This window comes from Saimiri boliviensis, chromosome 2, assembly GCF_048565385.1.
Source record: "Saimiri boliviensis isolate mSaiBol1 chromosome 2, mSaiBol1.pri, whole genome shotgun sequence".
Lineage (NCBI taxonomy): Eukaryota > Metazoa > Chordata > Mammalia > Primates > Cebidae > Saimiri > Saimiri boliviensis.
Window position 1 is genome coordinate 28,148,318 of NC_133450.1, and position 24,669 is coordinate 28,172,986.

The 24,669-nt window shown below is 44.9% G+C and overlaps 1 protein-coding gene across 1 annotated transcript; it reads right to left on the reverse strand.

The window, feature by feature from the left end:
* On the reverse strand, positions 1-24,669 carry BATF (basic leucine zipper ATF-like transcription factor). The gene is made up of 3 exons (XM_003924575.4): positions 24,356-24,669; positions 21,908-22,012; positions 1-619 (listed from the first exon to the last, which is right to left on the reverse strand). The coding sequence occupies exons 1-3, from the start codon at positions 24,416-24,418 to the stop codon at positions 410-412; spliced, it is 378 nt and encodes a 125-aa protein (XP_003924624.1). The 5' UTR covers positions 24,419-24,669; the 3' UTR covers positions 1-409.

Below are 24,669 nucleotides of genomic sequence, written 5' to 3' on the forward strand. Positions count from 1 at the left end.
ACTAGAGCCCAAAACAAAGAAGATCCCAACACCGCACAATTTAGACTGTCAAGGGACAGGGTAAAAGAGGGAAATCACCCCAACAGACTGGTTTATTTTCAAGCATTTATTTAGAAAAATAACCCTTCCCTGCCTGCCTTGCTCTGTGACATGAGACTTGGGCATCTTGCCTGATATTCTTCTGGATTGGGCCTCCAACCTAGAGTGGAGTCCAGCACAGGCCCCCCGAAACGCTGCGGCACTGCTGGGAGGCCTCACACCCTTCCAGTCGTGACAGTCCCTGTGTTCGATCCTTGTCCGGGCCTCTGTCTCCGGGTCTCCAGATGGACAGGGGCCTCTGCGCGATGGGTGCAGCACTGCCACAGTCTGTCTGTCCCTCCCCAGACTCTGCTCTCCCCGCATCGGAAGCTCAGGGCTGGAAGCGCGGGGAGCTGACGTGAGGCTGGTGGAAGGCATGTGCGCTGTACACCACCTCGGGGGGCGAGGGCGTGCTGGCGGCCAGCACTGAGCACAGGGGCTCGTGGCTGCTCAGCACCGATGTGAAGTACTTCAGTTCCTCCGTGAGCTGCTTGATCTCCTTGCGCAGAGCCGCGTTCTGTTTCTCCAGGTCTTCACTCTCCTGTAGGGATCAGAACCGCAGATGAATGTCAGGGAAGGTGGCAAAGTGGGTGGGGTGCAGAGGGATGCAGGAAGAGGGCCCAGCTTCGTTGTTCACTAGCACAGCCATGGAGAAGGGTGTCAGAGAATTTTCCTGCATGTGTGAACGTGTGCACAAGTGCGTATATGTTCTTAGGTGTGTACAGGCATGTTTACATAAGCACATGGGTTGGTGTGCGTGTGTACACATAGGAGGCTGAACCACGTGAAGCTCCTGATATTTGTCTGCTGTGACCTGTAAAACAGCAATTTTATGTGGTTCAATCTGACAGAGGAGTGCTTGTGAGTGTGCTCGTCTGCGTGCATGGATGCAGGGATGTCTGTGGGGGTGCCTGTGGGTCAAGGGTGGCAGGAATATAGCAAGGGAAAGCAGGTGGCGGGCCAGATCCTAAGGAACTGGAAAGTAGTTCGTGAGAATGTCTTACACCAGTTTCACTCTTTCCCACTCTGTTATGCCCTGTGTTCTCCAAATGTTCCTGGGGTCTGCATTTCGTCTTACAAATATAGTCACTGGATACGTGTCTGCTGCACCCAGATTTTAGAATGCTGGGGTCTTTATAAATATTAAATGGGGCCAGGCAGGGTGGCTCATGCCTGTAATCCTAGCACTTTGGGAGGCCGAGGCAGGCAGATCACCTGACATCAGGAGTTCGAGATCAGGCTGGCCCACATGGCTAAACCGTGTACAAAAAAAAAAAAAAAAAAATCAGCCAGGTATGGTGGCAGGTGCCTGTAGTCCCAGCTACCTGGGAGGCTGAGGCAAAAGAATAGCTGGAACCTGGGAGGCAGAGGTTGCAGTGAGCCAAGATCGTGCCACTGCACTCCAGCCTGAGTGACAGAGCGAGACTCCATCTCAAAAAAATTAAATAAATAAATAAATAAATAAATAAATAAATAAATAAATAAGAAATGGTCAAAGTCGGCCACAACATTCTGTTGCACCCTGTCTGGCCCAGCAGAGAGCAGTCTGACGGTACTCTGGGTGTATCTCAAGGCTATGAGCTTCTCCTTTTTCTGGAAACTCTTTTCCCCGTTGCTTTGGGGAACCATCAGATACATGGTAATCAGGAAGATGCCTGCTAAGAGGTGCTGATTTCTGATCACATCATTAATTAATCAACAATTGCAATCTGGTAATTAGCTTTTACTGAAAAGCAATCCCATCTTCAGAAAGCCCAGGAGATCGCAATTCTAATATAATTTTAAGGTTTACGTTACTTGACCCAATCAAACAGACTTTCTCTGCTAAGCATTGGCACCCACAGAGGAAAGGCAAATGACATTGGAGATGCAAATAAAAACCATTTTGGTTCAAAAGGCAACCTGATATTTAGAGACAAGGTCTTACCTTTCCAGATCTAGTTGGTTTATGTCAGTATTTCCCAAACTTGCCATATCACAAGAAATTAATTCGAAGGCTTGTTAAGAAAGGAATTTCAGGCCCTTCATAAAATCTGCTGCACCCAGATTTTAGGAAGGTATTAGGATTTGGGGGATGAAGTCTGCAGAACTGATTTCTTTCTTTCTTTCTTTCTTTTTTTTTCTTTTTTTTTTTTTTTCTGAGAACAGAGTCTCACCCTGTTGCCCAGGCTGGAGTGCAGTACTGTGATCTCAGTTCACTGCAACCTCTGCCTCTCGGGTTCAAGTGATTCTCCTGCCTCAGTCTCCCAAGTAGCTAGAATTACAGGCACATACCGCCACACCCAGCTACTTTTTGTATTTTTAGTAGAGATGGAGTTTTAATATGTTGGCCAGGCTAGTCTCGAACTTTTGACTTCAAGGGATCTACCCACCTCAGCCTCCCAAAGTGCTGAAATTACAGGCATGAGCCACCGCGCCTGGCTGCAGAGCTGAATTTTTTTTAAAAATTATTTCATTTTATTATTTTAATCCTAGCCACTAGACCACCAGGGAGCAAAATTTGAAGTTTTAACTAGTGCCACGGGTCATTCTAATGATCAGGCGAGTTGGAAAGCACTAGTTAAATATTATTTTAAATTTGTTTTAATTATTCAAGCACTTGTTAAATGCCTATTTATTAATGCCTGGCTCAATGCCTGACACATAGTATGAACTCAGATGTTTGTTGACTGACAGACTGATGACATCATCTGCTGGCACGAAGAAGGTAACTAAAAAATATGGTGGGTGGTGAGCAGATGTGAGATAACTTGACATTTAAAATTTGCCCTAAATAGGCTGGGTGCAGAGACTTGCACCTCTAATCCCAGCCCTTTGGGAGGCTGAGGTGAGAGGGTTGCTTAAGCCCAGCAGTTTTTTGTTGTTGTTGTTATTTTTGAGACAGTCTTACTCTGTCTCCCAGGCTGGAGGGCAGTGGTGCGATCTCAGTTCACTGCAACCTCTGCCTGCTGAGAGCCCAGGAGTTTAAGACCAGCCTGGGCAACATTACTGAGACCCAGTCTCCACAAAAATAGGAAAATTAGCTGGGCATGGAGCCCCAGGAGTTGGAGGCTGCAGTGAGCCATGATCATGCCACTGTACTGTAGCCTTGGTGACAGAGTGAGATCCTTTCTCAAAAAATAAAATAAAATTTACCTTAATGAATCCATCAGGGGTGTGAGCTGTGGGCTAATGAGGTTTATCAGTTATACTGCCAATCATCCTACACCCCACGTCCTGGGGATGGGTCTTTTTAAAATGGCAGAGAAGCATGCACCAACCGTGGGCTTGCTCATCAAGCCAGGTTCCGTCATCTGTGAAGGATGGATACAGGCATGCTCAGCCTCAGCCTGGCATTGCTTGAATGGGGCTCTTAGCTAGAAAATGTGCTAAAGTCAATTACAAAGGAAGCCTCTTTAAAACGGGGCGGGGGAGTTACTAAGAGCCATGGTGATAGAGTTTGCAGCCCTGCCTTCTGCAAGGTGTGGCCGGTTCATTCATTCAACCATTTGGGTATTTTCTGGCACATCCCAGAAGGAGGGCATCCCCTCTTTACCGAAAGCTAAGATAAAGCAGCACGATGAGACTAGGGGGTGTTGGTAAGACGGGAACTGGGGGCCGGGAGTCCTGGCTTCTTCCTCTAGCCCTTTTCTTCGCCCCCTCTGAGAGTTTCCACTGGTGACAACATTTACTGTAAATTCTGTGCTCTGAAGAACCTGGGCAAACCCCGAGGCAGAAGGGAGGGCCGCTCTGACCTTCTCCCCGCCTAGAGGATGGCCCAGCTTTCGGGAAGTGACAGCAGGTCCTTCCTCCCTAAGCAAGCTCTGCTGAGCTCACTCAGCTCTCTGGTCTGCCCGCCCCTCCCCTTGCAGATCCCGGAGCTCTAGGCAAAGTTCATAACCGCTGCCTGCTGCCTCTAACCAGAAAACCACCGCCAGTGATAAGAAACTTGTCTTTACCTTGGGAAGCAAGACTGCTTCCTGCTAGGGCCCCCAAGAAACCCGCCCTGCCAGCTCAGGGACCGTGCAGCCAGCCTGACACTGGTGAGAGACAGCGTTTGACTTCCCTCGCAGGAGGAAGTGGCTGATCTGGGGCCTCTTCCCTCCATGTCCCCACCCGCTGTTGCCCAGCCAACTCTAGCCCTCCTTGGGGGCAGTTATGCCCCAGAAAGGGCTCGCCCAGTTGAAGGCACAATTGTCAACGGTGGCACGGGAGCAGCTGTTGATCCAGAGGTATGACAGTGACATCCCCTAACAATGAGGGCTGGACATCTAGGGCACAGTGAAGGGGGAGGAAATGTCGCTTCTACTGTGCATGTCTGCTACTGCGGAGTGGGGCGGGAGTGAGCCTGCATTTGGGCATCCTCATACCCTTCTTTCTCCCATTCAGAATTCACCCTGGTCCATCCAACTCCCCACAGTAACCCTCTGAGTGGGATAGGGAAGGTAAGCTATTATTATCCCCATTCTACAGATGAGGCCAACTGAGACCCTGGGACAAACCTATGCCACATGCCCTCCCAATGACCACAGGCTGGCAGCAGCTGTGCTGTAAGATTCACCTCAAGACACCTGTTTTCTCAGAAGTTCAGAAACTTTGAGTGTTTGATGCAAAGACACATTGCCAGGGAGGGGCAGAGCAGGGCTTGGCTTGGGGCCGTGTATTCCCTTTCTCACACTAGAGAAGGGAGACTCGAGTGGGCAACGGTCACTCGAGTGCACTAGAAAGTTGGCCGGGCGTGGTGGTTCACACCTAGAATCCCAGCACTTTGCAAGGCTGAGGTAGGTGGATCACTTGAGGACAGGAGTTCAAGACCAGCCTGGCCAACATGGTGAAACCCCATCTCTATGAAAAGTACAAAAATTAGCCAGGCACAGTGTCATATATTGGTAGTCCAGCTACTTGAGAGGCTGAGGCAGGAGAGTGGCTTGCATCTGGGAGGCGGAGGTTGCAGTGAGCCGATATCACGCCATTGCACTCCAATCTGTGACCAAGCACGACTCTGTCTCAAAGAAAAAAAAAAAAAAAAAAGTCCTTGGCTTCCCTGTGGTCTCTCAGGAGAAAGCTGGATCTCGGTTTTGGTGACCCACACACCACACAACACAAGAACACTGAGTTGCTCACATTCTTCCAATCACAGAGCTGACCACCTGCCTCCTGGGCTGCAGAGAGAGGGGGTTTCCTGGCCAGACACTCTGGACGGTTGCTGACTTGAGGCCAGATCTTCCTCCAGACGCAGAGCCAGGTCCTGAACTCATGATCACGGTGAGCTCCATCAGTGGTAAATGGGAACAGGGAGCTTGGGCTCTGGTCCTGGCTGGATGACCCTCAGTGACTCGATTTCCCTATTGAGTCTCAGTTGCCTCACTTTAAAACAGAAGGACTGGACCAAAACAATGATTCACAACCTCATGCACATGCTGGGGTCCAATCCTGATGACTGATTCTGATTTAACAGGTCTGAGGTATAACTAGGTTCAACTTACATGAGAAAGATGGATAGAAACCAAATATTAAAAAAAAAAATAGCTTAGCGTGACTTAACTAACATTTATTTATTTATGGAGACAGATTCTCTCTCTGTTGCCCAGGCTGGGAGTGCAGTCATGCTAGCTCATCTCACTGCAACCTCTGTTCCTTGGTTCAAGGGATTCTCCCTGCCTCAGCCTCAGCTGGGGTTGCAGGTGCTTGCCACCATGCTCGGCTAATTTTTCTGTATTTCTAGTAGAGACAGGGTTTCATCATGTTGGCCAGGCTGGTTTTGAACTTCTGACCTCAAGTGATCTGCCTGCCTCAGCCTCCTAAAGTGCTGGGATTACAGGCGTGAGACATCCATGCCTGGCCAATAACTAACATTTACTGAATAATTCCATGTGCCAATCATTCTTTTAGGCATTTTTTTTTTTTTTGAGACGGAGTTTTGCTCTTGTTACCCAGGCTGGAGTGCAATGGCGCGATCTCGGCTCACCGCAACTTCCGCCTCCTGGGTTCAGGCAATTCTCCTGCCTCAGCCTCCTGAGTAGCTGGGATTATAGGCACGCGCCACTATGCCCAGCTAATTTTTTGTATTTTTTTTAGTAGAGACGGGGTTTCACCATGTTGACCAGGTTGGTCTCGATCTCTCGACCTTGTGATCCACCCGCCTCGGCCTCCCAAAGTGCTGGGATTACAGGCTTGAGCCACCGCGCCCAGCCTCTTTTAGGCATTTTATGGTTATCATTACATTTGATATTTGATATTTTCAACAAGCTTGTGTGGTGGATCATATTATCTCCATTTTACAGAAGAGGAAAAACTGAGGAACAGAGACATTAAGTAACTGGCTCAAGATCACACAGCTTGGAAGTTGCAGCGTTGCAGTACTTGAATTGAGGCACTCTGGCTTCAGAGTCTGTGCGCTCCATCCTCTCTTGCCTTTAAAGTCTGTTTAAATGTTACACTGTTTGATAGTTATCTCCTGTGAGATAACTCCTCAGCCCAGTTGGCTTTCCAATTTCATCTACCCTCTTTTCCCACCTCAGGCAAATCCCTCACCTGTGGGGTCACTTGATGCCACCTACCTGTATCACGAACCACAAGCAGCTTGGGGGCGGCTAAGGAAGAGGCTTCCTGGGGGCGTGGGAGCATTCTGGGAAATCCCCTGCTGGAGGGGCTTGGGAGGAGGTCACTCAAAGAACTCTTCAACAACGGGGAATCCCCAGGCAGTTCCCTCACCCGTGGGGAGCCATTTGGGATGAAGACCAAGGACAGGCTGGCATTTCCTAGCTGGACCCTGGCCCGGGGATCTGGCAGGGACTCTCCGGGCACTCTGAGTGGCGTTGAGGCTTCCTCCCTGCCAGTTCCAGTTTAGGGACCTTGGACTTCTTGACCTTCTCCTTGCATTTTCTATTCACATTTCCAGAAGGGTGAAAATAGTCCCTGCGTGTTTTCTCCTCAATAGGACACGTAGTCATTTATTGGTGGGGTGACCTTTGGGCTCCCACCCACACTTAAGTGGCATTTGAAGCTTATCCCTCACACCCAGCTACATGTTCAGGCTCCTTCGGTTGCCAGCCCCTGTAGGTCACATGCAGAGGGTGGAGCCCCCATTCCTGGAGAAGGCTTCCCACTGAAAAGTCTGACTCTTCCCAAAGAATGGGAGGAACCAGGCCCACATCTCCCACCATTCCTGGGAAATTCACCCCAACTGCTGCCCCTCACCTTGTGAAAGGAGAGGAGGAATCACCAAACCACAGATCTTTGCGCTGAACGACGCGCGTGTCTGATTCTGGAGGAAACTTCGGTTTCATATCTTAGAGCTGAAGCGCTAGGGCCATGAGCACCTTTGTCAGGAGCAGATGTCTGTCCACATCCAGCCATGCCCTCGGGGCCCATCTAGTCACAGGGTTAAAAGGCTATCCTCCGGTCCTTGGTTTTCAAGACTACCATTACATTGCCCTCAAATATGAAAAGACTGTAAGTTGGTTCATTCCGCATCCACCCCAAACTCCTCCCTTGTCTTCCTCTGGAAAGAGTGGGAACAGAATTGCTTACAAAAAAAAAAAAAAAAATTCAGCTTACCTTGAAGCTAGGGGAATTCTTACCAAAGAGACGTAAGCAGAAGTACCTGGTGGGTGGGAGGTGGAGGCAAAGCTTCCCTTCCTACTGAAAAGCCTGCTCATAAGGAGAAAGGCCTCCTTCCCTCAACATAGACGGATGCCGAGGCTCGGCACCCATCTCACAGCCTAGAGGATGAAAGCCTCATACTTCTCAGGGAGAAGGAGCTTGGCTCTTCCTTGCTCTAGCCTGCTCTCTCCACTTTTGAACTTCTTGTTATGTGAGAAAAGTAGGCCGTGATTTGTTGACGCCTCTGTCTGATGGCTGGTCTATTACTTGCCACTGAATGCATGCAACCTTGGCTAATACTGATGCTTCAAGTTACAAAGGTGACCACTAGCAAGCCCAGTTTTCAAAACCAAACAACAAAACAAGTAATAACTGCCATCAAAGCAAGGGTTTGAATAGTTTGCTTTGTTTAAGCCAGCAGGCCACTGTCTCTGACCTAGAGTATCTGGGTACTTAGCCGCATGATCGCCCCACACTCCACAAATTCTGCTCACTCCACACATTCAGGTACAGACCTGATATGCTGCAGTGCACTGCTCCTGATTCCCAACCCTGGCTGTGCACACTGCCAGCACCTGGAGAGCCTTAAACAGTCTGAATTCCTGGATGCCAGCCTCCCAGAGCTTCCAGTTCAATTGTTCTGGAGTGGTTGCAGGGCATCGAGACTTTAAAAATACTTCCCAAGTGAGCCTAATGTGCAGTCAAGTTGCAAATCATGTTCGTAGCGGATTCCTTTTAAAAATAATATAAGGTCAGGGGCAGCTGTCATCATCCTAGCACTTTGGGAGGCCTCTTTGGCAGGAGGGTCATTTGAACTCAGAAGTTTGAGGCCTGGGCAACATAGTGAGACCTCTACAAAAATCTTAAAATTAGCCGGGCAGAGTGGCACACACCTGTAGTCCCAGCTATTTGGGAGGCCAAGGCGAGAGGATCATTTGAGCCTCGGAGATGGAGGCTGCAGTGAGCCATGATTGCACCACTGAACTCCAGCCTGGGGAAAGAGTGAAACCCTGTCTCAAAATAATGATAAGAATAATAATATAACATAACTATGTAGTGTCTGATTTCATTAAATTTGTGTTGTTTATTTGCATATTTTCATTTTATCAAATACATTTAAAAATTTTATCATTTATGGTATAAATAATATTTAAAAATTTAGAGTTGGGAGACCATATCTCAGTTTAAAAATTTTTCTGAAACAAAATATCCATTTAAGCACACTACTATTATATTCTTTTATTTTTTTATTTTTTTTCTCCCTTGGGCTCCCCTGTTATATTCTTAAATTGGTGAAAACAATTCTAAATAGCTCAGCACAGTTCATTCATACAAGGGAAAGGCAAGAGCTCAGGGATCGATTCGTATTTCATTCATTATAACTTTACCCCTTTCCTTACCCTTTCTGTTGTTGAGCTCCGTGAGGGCAGGGGCTATTACTGTCTTCACTGTTTTGTCCTGAGTAACAAGGACCGTGCCTGGTACATAGTAAGTGTTCAATCAAATTACGTTGCTTGATTGCCAATTTATAATCTGGAATAATTTACCAGATTATTAAATCTCAGATGTGCCTATGAAGAAGGGCCGACTGAGTAAATTTGTGATGTCCATGAGAATTCCTAGAGAGTGATTAGTGCACCTCTCATACACCTTAATAGCTTCTCCTTTGTACCTCTGGGATGTTTCCAGATGAATCAAGGAGATTCATTTTTTTAAACGGCCTAGGTCAAACCTCTGTTTATTCCCCAGACTGAACCAACAGGGTGGGAGTAGCAGAATTACAACCACTTCAAGAACTCCGTCATGTCGTTTCCCTGGTTCAAATTTGACCCTCCCCATTCATACCCAACAAAGGAGACTTGACCAGTTGTGAAAGGCCAAGCCCCCGAAACTGCTGATATCCTGAAAGTGTTTATAATCAACCAGAAAGAAGGATGTATGTTTTCATGTAGGATGAAATATCTGGTTGATTTCTAGGAAAAGGCCAGGCTCTCTGCATTAAACAAAGGAACAGTGTAAAACAAAAACTGACAATATTGCGTTGTTCTTACATTTGCCCTCTCAAATAAACTGTCAAACAGCCCAGTGAGGTGCAATTGCTTCTTAACTTGATCAGAGTTTAGGTTTCAGAGAAATCCATCCCCCCAGGCAGGGTTTGAATTAGCTGGGTCCCCACCACCTGTCCCATCCAGTTCCTGCTCCCAGGAGGACAATTGCCTTTATTTTATTATTATTTTTTTTTATTTTAAAGACAGGGTCTTGCCCTGCTGCCCAGGCTGGAGTGCACTGGTGCTATCACAACTCACTGCAACCTCGACCTCTTGGGCTCAAGCAAGCCTCCTGCCTCAGCCTCCCACAGAGCTGGGACAAAAGGTGTGTGCCACCATGCCTGGCTATTTTTTTAAACAAATTTTTGTAGAGATGGGGTTTCACTATGTTGCTCAGGCTGGTCTCGAACTCCTGGCCTCAAATGATTCACCCACCTTGGCCTCCCAAAGTGCTGGGATTACAGGTGTGAGACACTGTGCCAGCCCCACAGTTGCCTTTATTACTGAGCTCTTCCTTACTCCCTCATGGTCTTGAACTTGGTCTCCGCCCTACCAGCTTGGCCTCAAGGCTCTTTGCTGAGATCATCCTCTCCCCAGATCTTTCCAGTCTCCTCTTTGATTTACCTTTGATCTCAAATGCCAGAGTCTCAGGAAGGCCTCCCCCTTCATTGCCCCAATCCCCCTCCCTTAGACACTTTCCACATTGCATGATTTCGTCTTTTTTTTTTTTTTTTTTTTTTTTTTGTCTTCTTTAAAGCACTTTACATGTCCTGTGATTAGTGTGTTTGTCTGTTTTCCAGTCCGACTTCCAACTGACTGTAAGGTTCATGAAATCTGGGACTCAGTATGTCCTGTCCCTGTGATATTCTCAGTGCCTAGGACAAACTGTACCTGGCTGATAAATATTTGTTGAGTAGACGAATCATTTCTGCTAATCTCAGCTCTAGTACTGATAATAGGGTTTTTGCTTGTATAATTTTCTGTGTCATCCTGCTCTGTTAACGATAAGACGTGTTCTTATGTCAGTTGAGTTCCCTATTTTAGTTATAGGGTCTTCAGTTGCAGGAAATTGCATTTTGGTCATAGGAATCCAGTTCCCTCTGCTTGACTCTGAACTTTATCGCTTTTTCTGAGTTTTCATAAGAACTCCATGTCATCTTTCTTGGTTTCTTTGTCTAGGGTGACCAGATAGTTACTGGGACACCTGTTGTCCTGGTGTAACATTTACGAGTTTCACCTTCCACTCTCAAAGTGTTCCTGTTTGGGGTATAATTTTTAAGATCTCCTACCAAAACCTGATTCCCAAATTCCAGCTCAATAATATCCTCTGTCCTTGTCCCTGATGTCATCTAGAGTTCCTATAGCTCTCCATTTGGCCATTTTCTTCTGTTTCTTTAAAAATAAAACAATACAGTATAACTACATTAAATATCTTTTTTTTTTTTTTTTAAGATGGAGTCTTGCTGTGTCCCCCAGGCTAGAGGGCAGTGGCATGATCTCAGCTCACTGCAGCCTTCTGGGTTCACTCCTGAGTAGCTGGGATTACAGGTGTGTGCCACCATGCCTGGCTAATTTTTGTATTTTTGTAGAGATGGGGTTTCACCATGTTGGTCAGGCTGGTCTTGAACTCCTGACCTTGTAATCCGCCCGCCTTAGCCTCCCAAGGTGCTGGAATTATAGATGTGAGCCACTGCGCCTGGCCAAAATATTTTTTTAAAGTTAAAAATACCCGTGATCCCAGTCCAGTTCCCTAACACAACTATTTTAATTTAGACATATTGCAATCTAATCCTTTTTTTTTTTTTTTTTTTTTTTTTTGAGATAGGGTCTCACTCTATCACCCAGGTTGGAGTGCAGTGATGTAATCAGGGCTCACTGCAGCCTCAGCCTCCTGGGCTCAAGTGATCCTCCCACCTTAGCCTCCAGAGTAGCTGGGTGCAAGCCACCATGCCTGGCTAACTTTTTATTTTTATTTTTATTTTTGTAAAGACAGGATCTCACTGTGTTGCCCAGCCTGGTCTTAAGTCATCCTCCTGCCTTGGCCTCCCTAAGTGTTGGGATTACAGGCATGAGCCATTCTACCCTTTTCAACAAACATGCATACATTATTTTTATGAAATCTCAATCATAGTACACATACAATTTATATTTTGCTTTTTGTCCTAACTTTATCATATCTGTGTAAACATAATTTTTAATGACTATATCATCAATTTACTTAAAGTGGTCTTCTAATGTTGGACATCTTGGTTGCTATCAAATTGTCACTATTAAAAATAATGCTGAGATGAATATCTTGATGCACACTGGCTTTTGTCTCTGTTCAATGATTTTCTAGGATAAACTCTTAGGAACAAGATAAATGAGGCCAAGGAGGCAGCCAATCTTTCCAGTCCTGATAAGTATTACTGAAAAAAGGTCATGTCAAATATATAATGTCACCAGTAGTGAATGCTTCTATCCATTTTACTACGACCTTATAAACATTTAGGTGTCATAATTTTAAACGATTTAGTTGTTGCCGATTAGTTTTATGAAGGCTTCTTAATTTCATGTTACTGTTAGAAGCTGGAGAGTATTAAGGAGGAAGAACAGCTTTCCATGTGTCTTTCTCTGTAGTGTAGCATTCTCAACTAGGAGTGATTTTTGCCTTTCCAGGGACATTTGGCAAGTTCTGGAAATATTTTTGATTGTCACAGCTAAGCAGGGTGAGGAATGTTCTACTGGCCTTTCGTGGGTGAATTTTACATTTTACGAGACACAGGACAACCCCAAACAACAAAGAATTATCGGACTCAGTGTCGATAGCACTGGGGTTAAGAAACCCTGCCTTGGTGTGTATCGTTTTCATAATCAGAATGGGAAATTAGGGTATTTTCATTTTAGTAGGAAAAATATTATGTATGCTTTCTGTTCATAGCCTCTGCCCACTTGTCTATTGGTGTCTTGATGTTTTGCTTTATAAGATTTTCTTTCTGGCCAGGTGTGGTGGCTCACTTTGGGAGGCTGAGACAGGTGGGTCATGAGGTCAGGAGTTTGAGACCAGCCTGGCCAATATGGTGAAACCTTGTCTCTACTAAAAATACAAAAAATTAGCTGGATGTGGTGGCATGCATCTGTAGTCCCAGCTGCATGGGAGGCTGAGGCAGGAGAATTGCTTGAACCTGGGAGGTGGAGGTGGAAGTGAGCAGAGATAGCACTACTGCACTCCAGCCCGGGTGACAGAGCAAGACTCTGTCTCAAAAAAAAAAAAAAAAAAAAAAAAAAAAAGGTTTTCTTTCTGTAGCATAAATATTAAACCTTCATTTATTTAATTTGATGCAAATATTTTCCCCAATATGTCATTGGCCTTTCTAACTTGGGTTGCAACTTTAAAATTTCTTTTAAACAAAGAAACATTTCACTTCGGCCCCTGTGAAGCTTGCACTCACTCTCTTTCTGGTCCCTTGCTGTGTAGTCATATGTTCTGGAGCTGATGAGTGTCAGGCTGTTCAAGTGTTCTGGTTAATGGCCTGCTTCTTGGCCCACCTTTGCAAAAGGCCTTATGCAAACACCTGCCTAGCAAAGCTCTGTTCAGCAAAGTGGCATCAAACAAAAGCAGACTGGTGGGAAGGCAAGAGGTTTGGGTCCTTGGGTGTCATTAGTTTCCTCGTTGGAAGCATGGCAGGTCACCATAGAAGATCTCCGAGTTCCCATTTAATTCTGCAATTTAACTCTGCAATTTTAAAAGGTAGTAGGACTGTTATAATTGTTATTCCCTCCACAGCCATCGTGGGGACCCATGGTGAAAACCTCTACAGATACCCTGCAATCTGAAGGGGACTTTGTACTGTGAACCCAACCCACCCCTTCTAGGAAGCAGGGGACTGGACTAAGTTCAACAGAGGAGACTAAGAAAACCTCTGAGAAACTTGGGCAGGGGCACTCTGGGGAAACTCTCCTATTCTGCTCAAGAGAAGGAAGTCTGGGTCCTGCTGAGAATAACTCCACGGAGACATCTGCTGAACAGGCAGCTGTCAGTTTGTGACCTGGGACTATCATCCTATTTAAACAATCATTCTTTACAGCATCAAGACCATCGTGGAGCTGTACTTCCAATTTCCAATATGCCTCCCAAACGTAGCCACACCAACCCATCATCGGTACGACAAGCAGTTGGGGGTAGTGGATTGCCTTGACGTGTTTTCCCTCCCCAAATGAAAATAGCCTAATCTTTTAAATTCTGATTTGTAAAATGAAACACGTTTATTATAATAAAGAAAAACGAAAGTACCAAGAATAAGATGAACTACCTAAACTCAACTACGCATAGCTGCTATTAACATTTTGGAGAATATCCTTCCAGACATCTCTTTATGCATGCAACCATGCCCCAAACCCACAGATTTTGCGTTAAAGGATTATACTCTGCATACTGTTTGTAATTTGCCTTCTTCACTTAATGCTGTATTACTGACATCTTTCTATGTTGATAAATTCAGAGCCAAGTAGTCATTTAAAGTAGTACCAGCATAAATTTTTTTATTGTATGAATGTATCATAATATGCTCATCTTTTGTTGTAAGCCACCTGTCCAGTTTTATAGCATTGATAAAGTATTTACTATTCACAGATAATGGTGAATATTATAAAATTTACAACTTTTTGTAAATTATTTTTTCTTCAAACTCTGTTGTGTCAAAGGTAATTCCTGTAAAAGATGTTAACATTTATTGCTACACAGCCTTCTCAAAAAAGATTTCAATTGATATATTGTATCATTTGATATATCAATTGTATCTATCTATATATACTGTACCTAGCTATATATATCATGATATATATGATATCAATTGTAAAATTGACATATGTATGGAAAATAAACATGTCTTTACTTTCTGGATCAGGCCTGATGATGACTAAGGGATAGTGTAGATTTTTGGAAGATGTTGCTTAAAAAACAAACAAAAAAAGAAATTGATGAAGAGATTCAAGGAAAATATAGGTTAGGGAAGATGAACACATCTTCATCCGGGTTTGAAAAATGAGGCAGTAAAACTTAAGGTTAGGAAAACTTATGGTTAGGAAAATGGGTTCTGAAGTCAGACAGACCTAGTCACAAGCTGTGTCACCCCAATCAAGTTACTCATTGCAAGGAATGATAAAATACGGTTTTTATGCAGATTAAATGAGACACTGCAGGGAGGGCACTTGAGGCACAGTGGTTAATACACAGTGATGTGTTCAATTAACATGATTTTTTAAAAGAAATTCATAGCAATGCAGACATCTCATAAATGGTCCCCTGAGTCTACATTGAACTTTTAAGGTGGAACTAGCTTGAATATTCCTTTTAGTGTTTCATTGACCTATGACTTCTCTATGCCAACAAGTATTATGGCATGGTCTCCCAGAGACAGCAAAAGAATTCCAGAAGTAAAGTAGGAACATAAGCATCCTTTTCTCTTAGGCGAAGGCCAAGAACAATAGTGCCACCCTAAGGAGTCTCGTAGGGTCTCACATCCTTGCCCAGTTTCTTCTCCTCCGTTACTCAATGTTCCTCCAATTGTAAATACCGTATTTCTCACAGTGTTAGCTTAAGGCTTCATTTAATGCTTAATTTATACTCATGATTTTTCACTCATATATGACAAAGCACATCCCTGAAACCTGTAAACCTCTCTTTTTTTTCTTTAACTAGTGTGAGACTCCTTCAGGAGGCAGCCCCAGGCAAGCACCTGGCCCGCTTCCACCTAAGAGAATATCTAAATCTCCGGCTTTCTAACTTGGCGGTTACTCTCACTTGCCTTCAGCTCCATCCTCGAAGCCAGCTCTGACTTGTCAGCAGCTTGCTCAGAGCTAACACTGCTGTTCGCCACTGCTCCTGGCAACTCTGCTAATTTTAGCCTTTTCGTGAACAGAGTTTCTTAATTGACCTCAGCTCTCTTTTCCACCGATCCTGGTCTTTGACTTGAAATCCTTCCAGCTGTGCAACACCAGAGAGCCACTACCAACCAACCAGGATGGTTACACAAAGGAAACGGATTTGCCGTCTTCGATCATACAGTACTGTGGACCTGAGGATCGCTCAAATCCTAACCTACAGCTGGTTCTCCCAAAGACAGATATTTAAGTATGTTGTTCAAAAGAAAACGTCAAGATGGAATACTCTTCCATGTCACGATGGATGATTATTCAACAGTTGATGTCAAAATTAGAAAATAAATCATCCTAGTGCATGTGTGGTTATGATCAATGCTGAGAATTTTGATATCTATGTTATAAAGATAAAAGCATGTAATTAAAAACCCCAAACTGTATAAAAGGTAAAGAATACAAAGTATCTCCCTCTTGCTATAGATCTTTAGTCCTACTTTTCAGAAATAAATATCATTAACAATTGTTAAATAATCTATTTGAAAATGTTTGCATTTCTAATTATGCAGATATGTACCTTTTTCTTTTTATTAAAAACACAAGGGCCAGACACTGTGGCTCAGGTCTGCAATCCCAGCACTTTGGGAGGCCAAGGCGGGCAGATTGCTTGAGCTCAGGAGTTCAAGACCAGCCTGGGCAACACAGCAAGACCCCCGTCTCTAAAAATAAATAAATAAATAAAAATAAAAACCATTAAATTAAAAAAAAACAAAACAAATGGGAGCAAACTATGGGCTATATTTACGTCTTTTTAACTTAAAAGTACTGAAACTTGATAATCTTTCCAGATTAGCACATTCTGATTTAACTCATTATTTTAACATCTCTACAATATTCCACTGAATGGACAATAATTTACTGAATCCCTTAGTGATAGATTTTTTTTTAGCTTGTGTTCAGTCTGTCCTATAAGAAACAATGCAGCAATGATTCTCTTTACATGTACAGAATTGTATGGTCTATGGATTTCTTTGTGAGTACACACCTGGATGTCAAATTACTGAGTCGCAGGGTATGTGCACCTGTAATTTGGATGGATGTGGGCAAATTGCCCTCTACCAAGCTAGCAGGCTCTACTACTAGCGGTGTGTGATGGTGCCTGCTTCTCCATGGCCTTGGCAACATCATATTAACAACATTTTTCATCTTTGCCAATCTCACTGCTGCTTTAATTGGCATTTTCCTAACTAAAGAAGGTCTACCATCTTTTCACACATTTATTTGCCATTTATTTCTCTTTTCTGTAAATTGCCTATTCATAGTCATCGTTCATTTTTCTTTTGGGTTACTAATCATTTCCTATTCATAAGAGTGCTCTGATACAGTAGGTAAACATACCTTTTTTGGTCATAGGTGTTACAGATATTTTTCCTCAGTTTGTCATTTGCCTTTGATTTTGCATATAGTATTTTGATCTACATAGAAAGGTTTACTTTTTATGAATAAAAGTAATGCATATCGGTTTTCTTTTATGGCTTCAGGGCTTTATGTTTTATTTAGAAAATAATTCTCCATTCCAAGATAAATTTTTTAATGCTCATTTGTCTTTTCAAGTTTTTTAAGCTTCCTTTTCTTAAAGAAATTTAACATTTAATCTGTGTGTGTGTTGTATAAGAAATGAAAGATCAAGCTTCCCCCCCACCCCAAGTGACTAGCCAATTGTCTCAACTCTGCTGAATAATTCATCTTTCTTTCATTGGTTTGAAATGCCATCCTGGTCATTTTGTATTTATTTATTTATTTTGAGACAGAGTCTTGCTCTGTCACCCAGGCTGGAGTGCAGTGGCACGATCTTGGCTCACTTCAACCTCCGCCTCCCAGGTTCAAGCGATTCTCTTGCCTCAGCCTCCAGAGTAGCTGGAATTACAGGTGTCTGCCACCACACCTGGCTATTTTTTGTAATTTTTTTTAGTAGAGACAGGGTTGTGCCATGTCAGCCAGGCTGGTCTTGAACTTCTGACCTCAAGTGATCTGCCTGCCTTGGCCTCTGAAAGTGCTGAGATTACAGGTGTAAGTCACCCCACCCAGTCCATTTTGTATTTATACTTGGTGTCTTAGCAGTTGAAATATGTATTTGGGTCTTGAAATCTGAATTTGTTTTTGGGTCTGTTTCCGTATACTATCCTGTTCAATGTTCTATCTTTTCCACATTGTTTTGATTTCTGTATTTGTGTTTCACTTTAATATATTGGTCAGTTAATCTTCTTTCATTATGCCTCTTCAGAATTTTCCTGGCAATTATCATATGATTCTTTTTCACTGGAAAATTAGAATAGCTAATCTAGTCCTTGCCCAACTCCCAGAAAACCTATTGGGTTTTTACTGGGATCACATTAAATTTATCAATTAAGGAAAATTGCTAACTCCACATAAGGTATGCCTTTCCAATTATTTGACTCTTTTAAAAATCATTTAGGATACTCTTCATATGCTTTTGTTAAATTATTCCTCCCTTCTATTTGTTGTTGCCATTGGTATTATAAATGGGACCTTTCCTTCCATTAATTTCCTAATTGGTTATGTTTTGCATAAAGGAACCTTATTACATTTTGTTTTAACTTTAGAAGCTGCATATCCTCACTGTTTCAGATAATTTTTCAGCTGACTATCTTAGATCCGCTTATTAGCTATTGATATCTTTTAGAAACTAACTGGTCAGGTTATGCCTTTCTCATTTTTAGTCAATGTCTGTACTATATATAATTAACCCGATAGTTGTCTCTGGGAGAAAAGGAACTAAGTGTGATCGGTGCTTCTGTGTGAGATGCTCAACCAAAGTAAAATACCAACAGAATTAGATTGTTTGTCGATGTCACAATTACGAAAAGAATCATCTGATCCATTTTACACCAGAGGTGGTCAAGGCAAGGGATTTATAACACAATCATAAAAAAGAGCCCTCTCCCTACTCTTAATTTTTAAAGCAATCAATGTATAGTGTCTTGGTGTCAGACATTAATAGGATAGATACTGAAAATGTTGAATAGGAAGCATCCCATACTCTCACTAGAGGAACAAGATAATTGCTTCAGTATTTTAAGGTTGATAATAGTGACAGCAGTTGAAACTAAAGAATGTCCCAATATATATGAGGTTAGAACTCTAATATGAACGTGGTCCTTGTTTCATATGGTACTCTCAGTAGTTCCCAAACCCTCGTCTGCAAAGCCCCGATAGGGGAGCCCTATGGCTGTGTCTGAGGGGCACAGAACAACCCCCGCGAGTGGAGCTAAGCGTGGAAAGGATTCGGGACAAACCACGCGCTGAGCCCTGAGACCCTGGTGGTAAACTGGAAGACTTTTCACCTGCATCTCAGACATAAGTAAGAGAATATGGATGGAGAGGATGGGTGATTATCATCTCAGAGAAAAGGAAGACTTCAAACCACAGCTAAACGTCCTATTTGATGGGGGCCGATTGAACACATTGCGGCCAAAAGCTTCTACCTGAAGCCAAGAAACAGAAGTCATATTGGCAGCAGTCCACGGGCTTGCTGCGTCAACCCTGCTGTGATCCACTCACCAGGCAAAAGGTAAAGATAATGCCGTGGTGCTCAACAGAAAGCAGGGGGAGGGGGGTGGAATGTGTGTTCAGATGTGAGGAAGCTGGGAACATTCTAGAGCCTGAGGCTGGGGTGTGGCTATGGACATGTTGACTACGGCACTGGGGACTCTGGACCCTCAAGCTGTAGAGAGTATCCTAATGTCACATGACTAGTATAATTAGATGAGCTGAATCTTTGGGTTCTGACATTTGTCCTGAAGAGGGAGAGAGCTGAGTCAGAGTTGAAAGACTTGCTGTGGCAAAGAGACATGTATGTCACCCTCATTAATATGTCCCCGAGGGATTGGATGAAGACTAGTGAGTTGAATTTATAGGGAGACAGGGGTGCAGCTTAGCATAGGGAAAACTCTTCTGTTCATATATTAGGAGAGAGGAAGATCTCCAGCCCTAGACGCCGCCAGGCACACGGTGGTGGAGGGACCAGTGGCTGGAGGTGTTGCAGAGAAGTCTGAAGCACCAAAAGTGTGTCTGAACTTGCTAGCCTTTAAGAAACCTTCCAACCCTGAGCTTCTGTGATTAAATATACATCAAATGTATACATGTTTATATACATATAATGTGTATGTGTGTATAATTTGTGATTATCTTGCTTCTTATAATAATTATTACTCTTATTATACTTAACATTTTGAGTATTTATGAATGCCAGGCACTGTGCTGGGCTCTTTAAGTGATCTGCATGGGGTAGTTATCGTCATTTTCCATTTTCTACATAAGGAAACCATGCCCAAGGGATGCCAAGAATGTCTCTGTCACACAGACAGTAGGCACCAGAGCTGGGATTCAATCCCTGTTCTGACTGCTGAGCTGCTGAACTATACGTACTTTCCACTTAAGAAAATGAGTACACACGTACAAAGTTTACGGCAGTTTGCCAGCCTCAGGACATTGTCTACTTGTACAAAAGGAAGATTTCATCCTTTTAAGTTTTGATTGATCGTTTGCTTGCTCTAAAGAATACTGAATCGGAATCAGACTCTGATAGAGAAAGAGGGAAGGATTATAGATGTTCCAGCTTGAGATGGAAAATCAGAATGTGGGGACACATTGAAATCACAGAGCACATACAAGCAGCAGGGTCACCAACAACTTGACATGCAGACTGTGGAGAATGGTTGGTACAGGCTTGCGGTTCGTTCATTCTTTCCAAAAAGTTAACAGATAATTGTGAATGTAAATTATGTTAGTGTGCAATGGAGGATATGCTGAATACATTTCTAATAAAACCCAAGCACCCAATCGGAGCTGTTGGTGCAGTCTGTTCAGTTTCCTTGTAAAGCTAAAAGATGCATTAGTTCTCCTAAAACTACGTCTTACTTATTCTTGATAGGGTTAACACGGCCATTCTAACTGGCTGATGATCATGCTAATCTTCCAGATAAATACAAGCTTATTCATTTCGGGTGCCAACTGCACTCTTTCCACTGAAAGGAATGGCTAGGCTATTAGAGGTATGGAAATGTTTCCGGAGGAAGGGCGTGAAGCTAGAGTTGCTATGGAAGGGGATGAGGAGAGGGAGAGAAAGGAACTAGTGAAGAGTTAGCCGAACAAGAACTGAACTGGGGGCAGAGTGAAGAGAGGTAAGGTGGTAAAGTATGAGCAATGAGGAGGAAGCAGTACTTTATGAGGGGCACAGCCAGGACCTAGAAACACCATCTGGGGCCTTGGGCCACTGGTGGAACTGCAATTCAGCACTGCTCAAGTCCCCTGGATCGTTCAAGCCAGAGGTCAAGGCTTTCTCTAGAAAAATTTGGGCTAGAGGCAACTCTACCAGGACGGTGATCATCCCAAATAAGTTCACTTGAAATTACATCTTTCACAGACCCCTTGGGATGATGTCAAAGATAGAAATTTCAAAATAAGACTTTAACAGTGCTCTGAAAAAAAGAATCAGGTGCAATGCCATGTGGACCTCCCTGTGTCAAACGCAGGACCATTTGGTGACTGGCAAGAGATGGGACTATGTGTGGTCCTTGCACTGCGAGGTAACGGGCTGTCCTTCTAAATTCCTCCCAACACAGCTCTGCCTTCTAAGTTCCTTCCAACACAGCTCTGCCTTCTCTTCTCAATGCCTCATGAAGGATGGAGCACTCTTTGGCTGCCCCATCCCTGAGCCGGTGATTCTGCCTTCAGCTCAGCCTCTGGGCTTCCCACACTTAACTCACCTACCCCTCGAGCCCTCCTGGGGTAGAAAGGTCCATTTCTCTATTCAGCCTCCTGACCCACTCCCTGCTGCAGGGACTTTATTTATTTATTTATTTTGAGATGGAATTTCTCTCTTGTTGCCAGGCTGGAGTGCAATGGTGTCATCCTGGCTCACTGCAACCTCTGCCTCCTGGGTTCAAGGGATTCTCCTGCCTCAGCCTCCTGCATAGCTGGGATTACAGGTACACACCACCACACCCGCCTAATTTTTTGTATTTGTAGTAGAGATGGGGTTTCATCATGTTGGCCAGGCTGGTCTTGAACTCCACCTTGGCCTCCCAAAGTGCTGGGATTACAGGTGGGAACCACCATGCCCGGCCTACAGAACCTTCTCGAAGCACTCCCAGGAGAGCCTCCCTTCCCCACCTCACCCCACAGCCCTCACCCTCCACTAGCCCACCGCACATATACATCCCCACACAAGCAGAATCAAAGCTATGGTCCAAGTTTTCCCTGATGATAGAGGGCAAAGCCTGAAGCTCACAAGGATGAAGATCGGTCTGAACACTCACCAAGTGCAGTGTGTCGGCCTTCTGCGTCTGCCTCTGTCGGCTCTTCTGGGCAGCGATGCGATTTTTCTCCCTCCTCTGAACTCTTCTCACATCATCAGATGAGTCCTGGGAAAAAGAGACAATGAAGATGAAGCAAGTCTGCGCCTCCCTTTTGAGCAAAAGCAGGCTCTGCTGGTGTGTGGTATCCATCCAGCCGCCCTTCCATGCCTTTATCTCTTCGTGAACACCCCAACCCCCTATTTACCAAAAGCCTGCACCCAAAGCAGAGCTCTTCTCCATGCCTGGTTATGCATCCCCAGGTCGCCGACTTTTCTGACCAAAAGCTACAGGGAAAAGGCAAGAGAACTTGGGGCCTCGGTAGAGCTGTGTTTGGCACACACACACACACACAGAATGGTTAAGGCGATGAAGTGTGTTTATCACCTCTCCTCTGTAGGGCTGCTCCACCCTTGCCCTCTCACTTTTCGGTCTTTAGGCGCTTCTTGCTGTTCTTTGAGCTGTTTTCATTGTTTCAAAGTTTGTTGAGCACCTACTATATGCCAGCCTGTGTGCAAGTGTTCTCACAGAGGTGTTCTTGTTTAATTTCCCAATGCTGTGAAGTTGACATCATCATTTCCATTTTATATGTGAAGAAACTGAGGCTCTAAGAGCATGCCCAAGGACTCTCCATCATCTGAGAGTGCTGAGCCCGATGTCTTTCTGAGACCCTTCCCCCACTAGCTCCTCTGCACCCCATCTAGTCTTCTGCTGCATTCCTGAGCTGAGGGCACATCCCAGATCTGCCTTCTCTGTCCCGCCTTGGTGCTCAGCCACTGTGACATTCCCCATGGCCCCAGCACAATGCCTGGCACATCAATGCCAAAAAGAATGTTAATGGTGGAGGTGAGCTGGCCGTGGTGGGTCGTGGATGGGTGCTTGGGAGGATAAGGGGATCTTGTGGTGTTCTCTAATTACACCCAGAGATGGGTATGTTCTGTGCCTGGGCAGAAGGGTTAGCTCCAGCTCTCACCTAGATGCTGCGGCATCAGTGTAGCAGTCTGAGTGAAACCCTTTAGTGACTCGTGCCCTGTTCCCTCCTACATCCCCCACAGACTAGAGGGGCACAGATCCGAAGGCAAAGCTCTGGGCTCGCTAGGCACTGAGCTCACCAACATGTCCAGTATTTTCAGCCCATTGTGGTAGGAGGGCACTGGCATAGATAGGAAGGAAGTGCTCTTCCTCTAAGGGGGATGGGGCACCAGGTTACCATGGAAGCCATGAGTAATTTCCTTCCTAAGAAGAGTACAAACTTCCAGGCAGTCAGAGCCACTCTGATACCATCTTGAGCAGAGGACTGGATCCTGTCCTAGAGGTCTCACCTAGACTCATTCCAGTCCACTGCTCCGTTGCTAGAGGCTTAGGATAGATGCCCTATTCGTTGTTTAGATACTTTTATTTCGGCTGCAGCATTTTGAAAGCCCTCCTGGATATCTGTGCTAAGGAAAGAATGCACTTTTAAACTCTGAAGGTGGAGAAAATTTTAACCCATGGATAGACATTGGATGAGAAAGAGGAGGATTTCCTACAGCAAGGGATGTCAAGAATGTGGTGCAGAAAAAATCCCTGGGAGCTGTGAGATGGGCAGGGCACTCCTCCTTTGGCAATCCTCTAGTGGAAACCTTTGATGTGGAAGTCACAATCTGGACTCCAAATGCTCCCAGAATCCCAATCTCAATCTCTCCGGTTTCCCCAGAGCGAAGATGAGCTACCGGGAAATGTCTCCAACAAATTTCCAGAGCCACCACCTCATTCATTTCCTTGCTCCTGTGCAGAAGCCACAGGGACGTGGTGTTGACCGGACCTCTAGCATCCCTCCTTGCTGGGGGTGCTAGCAACAGAGGCAGTGCCCCAGCAGAGAGACCCTTCTGTGCTAGCCCGGGTTCCTCCTCCTCCTCCTCCTTCTGCCTCTTCTTCTTTTTTTTTTTTTTCTTTCTGTTTTTTTTAAACTTTTCCCTGACCCCTTTTATCTCTTTCCCTGTTGGCTGTCTCCTGGGAAACTACATATCTAGAACTTGAGCTGTGCATGCCAACAGCCCACTTGAAAACTCCTCTTACTTTTCTACAGCCTTGGAGAACAGCAGACTCTTTTCTCTGTGTTCTTGATGTTCATTCTCCTCTTTGCTTCCTAGAAAGCTTCTTAGGGTGGCAACCCTAGTGAGGCAGAGGTGATAGGCACCAGCCTTGGAAAATGGAGAGAAAAAGGGGCTTTGGCAGAATGGGTGGAAGGATGAGGGTCTCTGCCAATATGCACAGCTTAGTGGCAAATTCCATGTCCTAAGTCTGACAGATTGCCCGTGCCACGAGCCACTTCCTCCATCCTTAGCTCCCTGGGCAGGATAAGGAAGCCTGTCCCTCTTTCCATCCCCCAGGAGAATGAGAAGTTAGGAAAGAGGAAAAGGAGGACTCTACCTGTTTGCCAGGGGGAGGAGAGCGGCTGAAGCTGGAGTCACTGCTGTCGGAGCTGTGAGGCATGGCTGAAATCTTCCGGGCTCTCTCACTCAGCCCCAGGCACCTCTGGGCTCTCTTGTCACCAGCTGGGCTCCCTTCCTGACTTCTCCTGGGCCACTAGCCCACCACCCCCAACAGGCGCCTCCTCTGCCTGCACTATAGCCACCTCCAACCCCTGCGTCCTCCTCACTCTGGGGTGCAGAGGGACTGCTCCCCAAAGGGACATGTCGCTCGCTTTGGGGCTTGCACGCTCTCTCTCTTTTGCTTGTGGTTTC

Bases quoted from the DNA above. Each gene is read 5' to 3' on its own strand.
- BATF (XM_003924575.4), bottom strand. From the start codon at position 24,418: ATGCCTCACAGCTCCGACAGCAGTGACTCCAGCTTCAGCCGCTCTCCT. The intron at 22,013-24,355 runs GTAGAGTCCTCC...TCTTTTTCCCAG, and splicing joins CTCCTCCCCCTGGCAAACAG to GACTCATCTGATGATGTGAG. The intron at 620-21,907 runs GTGAGTGTTCAG...TGATCCCTACAG, and splicing joins AGGCCGACACACTGCACTTG to GAGAGTGAAGACCTGGAGAA.